Source organism: Octodon degus, unplaced genomic scaffold (assembly GCF_000260255.1).
Source record: "Octodon degus isolate 3935 unplaced genomic scaffold, OctDeg1.0 scaffold00029, whole genome shotgun sequence".
Classification (NCBI taxonomy): domain Eukaryota; kingdom Metazoa; phylum Chordata; class Mammalia; order Rodentia; family Octodontidae; genus Octodon; species Octodon degus.
The window spans coordinates 1,876,676-1,882,402 of record NW_004524605.1 but is presented as its reverse complement, the minus strand read 5'-3'; the positions used below and the strand labels follow the sequence as shown (position 1 = coordinate 1,882,402).

General features: G+C 49.2%; 1 protein-coding gene across 1 annotated transcript in view; it reads right to left on the bottom strand.

The window, feature by feature from the left end:
- Nucleotides 1-5,223: 5,223 nt before the first annotated feature.
- Nucleotides 5,224-5,727, bottom strand: part of LOC101565067 (olfactory receptor 1E1-like) — a 20,114-nt gene continuing 19,610 nt past the window's right edge. The window contains exon 3 of the mRNA XM_012514296.2: nt 5,224-5,727. Within this exon, the coding sequence (XP_012369750.1) occupies nt 5,224-5,727 (504 nt within the window).

The following is a 5,727-nucleotide window of genomic DNA, read 5'->3' as shown; positions in this document are numbered from 1 at the left end:
ATTCAAAAATCTTCTAGAGATTCTCAGGATCATTGCCTTGCCCATCTTCTACATATAACTGTATGGCTTGACATTGTCATGTTTCCTAGCTCTTCTCCTTTCTCTCTTTTGATTAGTTAGTCCAATGTCTTCTTTAGAAGCAATTATTAATTCTTTTACTGCAGTATTTTCTTCAGATTGGGTTTCCTCCCTATGTTTCTGTAATTGTTTCTTACTTCAGATGCTATGAGTTCAGGGAATTCTTTTTTTATTTCAGAAAAGAATTCCACTCTGAGTTCCTCTATGACTTTCTGCTGTTGCTTATTTACTATCGACGCTATTAATTCATACATTTGAGCTGAGCTAGTGTCCTCTGCACTTGTTCTGTGTGGGCATTGGGTTTCCTCCATGTTTCTGCATTTGATTCTTTACTGCAGATGCTATTGATTCAGGAATTTCTTTTTCATTTTCAATCTGAGTTCCTCTATACCTTTCTGCAGCTGTTTCTTTATTTCAGAAGCTGTTGATTCATTGATTTCAGCTGTGTGATTGCCAATTTGTTCTGTGTTAGTGTCCTCTGCACTTGTTATGTGTGGGCTTGGGGTCTGAGATTGCGTTTTGCTCCTTCTCGTTGTCATTTTGTGTAGCACTGTCTTCTGACCTTTGTTGTAGAGCTTTGGTGCAGTTATAACCTTAGCACCTACTGAAGTTCAGGTGCAGAACTACAAAGTTTGGATTTATCCAGCTGTGCCTGGCTTGGGTCTGGCTGCTGTGGTCAGCTCCTTTCTGCTGCTGCCCTTTGGGGTGAACCTGTTGTGCCCCTCTGGCAAGATGTTCTACTCCTGGACTAGCTGGGTGGTTCTGTCCCCTACACTCTCTGCAAGGATTGCAGTGGCAGGGTTTCACCCTAGGCCTGTAATCCAGGCCTGAGCTGAGTCTGGAGGGGACAAGGAGGAGTAGCGGGGAGAGGAAGCTCTCCTACACACTCACTGGGCCTGGGCTAGGGCTGGATCTGGGGGTCCCCAGAACGCGGCAGAAAGTCTCACTGAGTGAGTGGGGGGGTAGTGCAGAGTGGTGTGGGGGGCCCAAGAGGGTGGAAGAGGATCTCACCCATGCTGTGCCTGGGCTTAGACCTGCAGGTCCCGCCGGCTCAGGGTAGCTGGGTGCTCTCCCACACACTCACCAGGCCTGGGCTAGGACTGGATCTGGGAGTTCCTGGAACACGGCAGAAATTCCTATTCGGTGGGCAGGGTGTGGGGGTGTGCTGCGGAGTGGTGAGGGGCGTCCCAAGGGCGTGGAAGAGGGTCTCACCCACGCTACGCCTGGACTGGGATCGGCAGGTCCCGCCGGTGCAGGTTTGCTACCAATTTTGCTAAGGGGCTCAAACTAGTATTTCCTGGCCAGCAGCATGAAGCATGAAGCGCAGAGCAAATAATAGGTGAGCGCTTGAAGAGACTCAGCAGTGCAGGGAGACTCACACATGCGCAGTTGCCATTGACAGCCAGCTTTGTAAGGATTTAAAGCTTACTGGTTAGAGGAAGCCAGCTCTCAATATTTGTGTGGCCCCAGGTGAACTCCCAGGGCAGTCATCACTGAAGGCCCGTGGACATCAAGGTGACACAGGGCCAGGAGCTGAGCTTCTACTCTGAGAAACCAGGAGAAAGTCAGGTGGGAGGCCAATAACAACTACTTCCGGGATGGAATCACCGGCAAATGGCCAGAAGCGCTTCTTTGTCTTGTAGGCACACTACCAGGCTCTTTCATGGAGGCTTTCTGCAAGTTGGGGGCTTTGGAGTAGAAACCTGAAGGGCAGGGAGAGGGAACTAATCTATGAAATGCAGAAATCCTTCCCACAGCCATGGCGGTAGTCTCCTGGTTCCTCAAGAGAGTGTGGTCTCTGAGGAGTGGTATGAAGGATGATGCTCTATTTCAACATTCATTGAGCTGCAGTCAGACTTCTCTCCCTGAGTTGTTTAATTGGCTCCCAAAGCTTTGATCACTAATGCCTGACTAGCTCAGGGTGGGAATTGCCTGTGCGTCCCACAGAGCAGTGGATCCAGAGCCCCACGATGTAAGAAGGAGGCTCATGGCACAAGCCTGTTCCCTGGAAACTCAGGCCCTGGAGGACAGCTCAGCAGCCACAGTCCTAACTTCCTGGAATTCCATAGGGAGGACTGCTTACCATAGCATCAGCAGAGACCCCTCAGGATGCTGTGCTGTGACTTCTGACCCATTCATGTCCTGTGAGTGTCCAACATGCAGACCCACACCAGGGTGGAGTCCTCCCAGGCTCCTCTCTCAGGCTGGGGCCTTTCCAGTTCTCACATCACACTATTGTGAGTTCTTTCAGGGGGGCTTTAATACGGCCTAAAGTGACATCCCCAGATTGATTGTGGTGAACCTGTGGTTGGAGAGTGGGTTTCCTTTGGGCTCAGCAGACTCTGCACTAGGTTCTCTGACTTTCCTCACTGCACTTCACACACACACACATACACACACACAGACTGTGAGTAGAGCTGAAGGAGATAAACACAGAAATACACCTCTGCCCCAGCTTTCCCCATTCAGCCAGGCTTCCTGGTTGAGTCCCAGAATGTAATGGAATCTGTCCCCTGCAGTGAACTTGTGACACTCTCATTGCTTAGAGTCTAGGTTTCATGATTCTGATTTTTGTTGCCTGGCACTGTGAACTCCTAATTTCCTATGAAGTAGACACAAGCATTGCTTCTTTTCCTAGTCTCCAGAGGCTTTCAGCTGGGAGAAAGTCTCTTCTAAAGAAAGGCAGATCATTAGAAGGAAAACAGACGCAGGTTTAGAAACACTTCCTGTGCCTGTTTTGGAGGAGAGAAGCATCTCTCACAGGGAAGTAACTGTCTCTCAGCAGTGACCTGGGACGCTGTCTTCAGTATTCTTTTCATGATGAACAACTGGTCATGAGTGCGCAGACCAACATTAGGGAAGTTCTTTGCTCACGCTTGGGAAGTTGTCAACGCCTGCTCTAGGGATGCGGTGTCCACAGCACAACCTCTGGGCTGACCAGAGCCTAAGAGGGCCATGTCCTTCCCACTTGTTTGAGATGAGAAAAGCAAGGAAAGACAGACCAACCATTTCTGTGTATAAATCCTGTCCTTCCATCAGGCAAACTAAGTGAATAGTAGAAAGGGCTCCACTGTATAACAGTCTTAAGGTCAGTAATTCTCCATATTTTAAGAAATCTGTCAGCTCCTCTCACCCCTTAGACTTGTCTTACGCTATCAGTGATAACTCATTCGGGCAATTTTTAGGGGAACAAGTGCCCTACTGAGCACATGCGGGCACACGTACATGCATAAGCTGTCTGGGACACTTTTCAAGTGGAAGGCAACAAAGAGATGAAAGATCGGGCGATGAAGCCCTGGGTGTGTTGGGAACACGATGAGCTACAGAACATTAAACACTAACAGTTCATGTTGCTATAGCACAAATGCTCCTCTTGAACTCCCTCTAAAGGAAAACTGAGAAGCCATAAGGTACGTGAAGTCTTTCACACGCAGTCAGGCTCCTTGCTGCCACCACTCACGTCCTGAGAGCCCGTATGGTGAGTTCCACTGTGCCTGTGGGGTGGGATCCGTGAAGGGCTGAAGACAAGCACATGATTGGAAGAGATTCACTCAGAGGAGTGCTTCAGCAGAGAGGGAAAGGAAGCCTGAGGAGAACTCAGAGAGACACGGGAGAGCAGAGAGAAACCGTGTGTCTGATGAAGCCCAAAGCTATAAGGCCAGCTCGATGCCAAGCAATGCCAGACTTCCTATCTAAAGGGAAAATATGTGGGTGCTTCCTGGCCTCTTCCAGATTTTCTGAGGATTGCTTGCAGGATAAGTTCAATATTCTAAATTGAGACTGAGTTCAGACAGAGATGCCCAGGTGGAGGAGGGAGGCTGTGGATTCTCAAGCGCCTCTGCTGGGGTCAGTGCAAGAGCTGGTCAGCGGCAGGTTGTCCTAGCACAGAGCTGATGGTGAGGGTCAGCGGGCCATGACGCTGAAGAGAACGGAGAGGGGACATGACAGGCAGGAAGGCCACTGAGGGTGGGGCAACTGAAGGCTGATCGTTCTTCAGCAATAACTGTCTTTAATTCTGGGGAACTGCTTTTGGACACCAGAAAAGAAATGTAGCTCTGTTCTCAGAGGTAGAAGTGGAGAAGAGCCTTGGACTCCTAGAATTGGCCTAGAACAAACTGGATTTGGAATCTGAAGTTCTGTATTTAAGGCCCTTTTCTTCAGTGAGTTCACGTTGTGGTTACTCAAGGCTTTAGCTTTAAGACACAGTCTGCTTCCTGCAGCTCAGCTACTCCTGAGGGGTCACCACGAGTTGTAGGGAGAGCTGCCGCATGTACCTTCCTGGCGCCCATCCAGACTGTACCTGTGCTGAAGGACAAAACCTGAAACAGATGCGCATAGGAGAGAGGAGGTGACCCAGAGAGGAGGACTGTGTTGGAGCAGAACGAGGCAGGAGAGTCCTTCGGCTCTGGACACACGAAGAGTGACAATGTGGAAGTAACAATGATCTGACTGCAGTCAGGACACTGAAGATCCGCACCTACCAGCGCGGTCAGCCGAGGCACATTAACCTGTGTTTCAGTCACTAAGAGCACTGTGACACCTCCTCATCCGAGGCCACAGAGTGCAGGTGCTGCTGCCGAAGGTCACCCCAAAAGTCTTCTGAAATTCCCAGAGCATGGAGGGGGGCATTCACATTGGAGGGTTCGTGAAGCAACCTAAAAATATGCATCCAAACAATTCTGCTCCTTGGTTTTTCTCACCTATAAAATGAATACCTTAGACTCATTGGTTTGTTGGGTTTTGTTTGTTTTTTTTTTTTAATGTGTTTAGCACAGGATCTCACTATGCAACTCAGGGACATAGTGATCCTCCTGTTTTCCTCAGAACTAGGATTACAGGTGTGCACCACCATGCTCAGTCCTAGTGACTGGCTTGGCTTTCCCAGGGCTTGGCTGACAAGGCACAAGGTACCGGATATTAAACCTGGGCCCTTGCACTTGCCAGGCAGGCACTTAGTCTGCTGAGCTATCTCTATGGCTTCCTGACCGATTTTAATACATCTCAAATTATGGGTCTGATGACTGTGAGTACCTGTCAGCCTGAAATTTCAAAGCATGATTATCCTCACTTATTAATAATTACAAGAACAGGCTTATGTGAGTTTTCCTCAATGTTCATAAAAATAATTATCAGCTGTAAAGTTCTCTAATTTGCTGATCTGAGAATTAGCTTCCTCAGGGCTCTTTTCATGTCCTGATTCCTCAGGCTGTAGATGAAGGGATTGACCAGTGGTGTCACCACTGTGAAGATGACAGAGGCCACCATGTCCTGTATGGAGTAGGATGACGAAGGTCGCATGTAGACCCCCAGGATTGCCCCATAGAAGACAGAGACCACAGTGAGGTGGGACCCACACGTGGACAGGGCTTTCCTTATTCCCTGGGCCGAGGGCAACTTCAGCACATTAGAGAAGATGTAGGCGTATGAAATGACAATGCATGTAAATGGTGTCAGAAACACCAACCCACCCACAGTGAAGACCACCATGTCATTGATGCGGGTGTCAGAACAAGAGAGCTTCAGGACAGCATAGGGGTCACAGAAGAAGTGGTGCACAGTGTTGTTGGAGCAAAAGTTGAGTCGAACCATGAGCAGAGTGTGGAGGAGAGCATGCAGGCTTGTAATGACCCAGCAGATGGCCACCAGGAG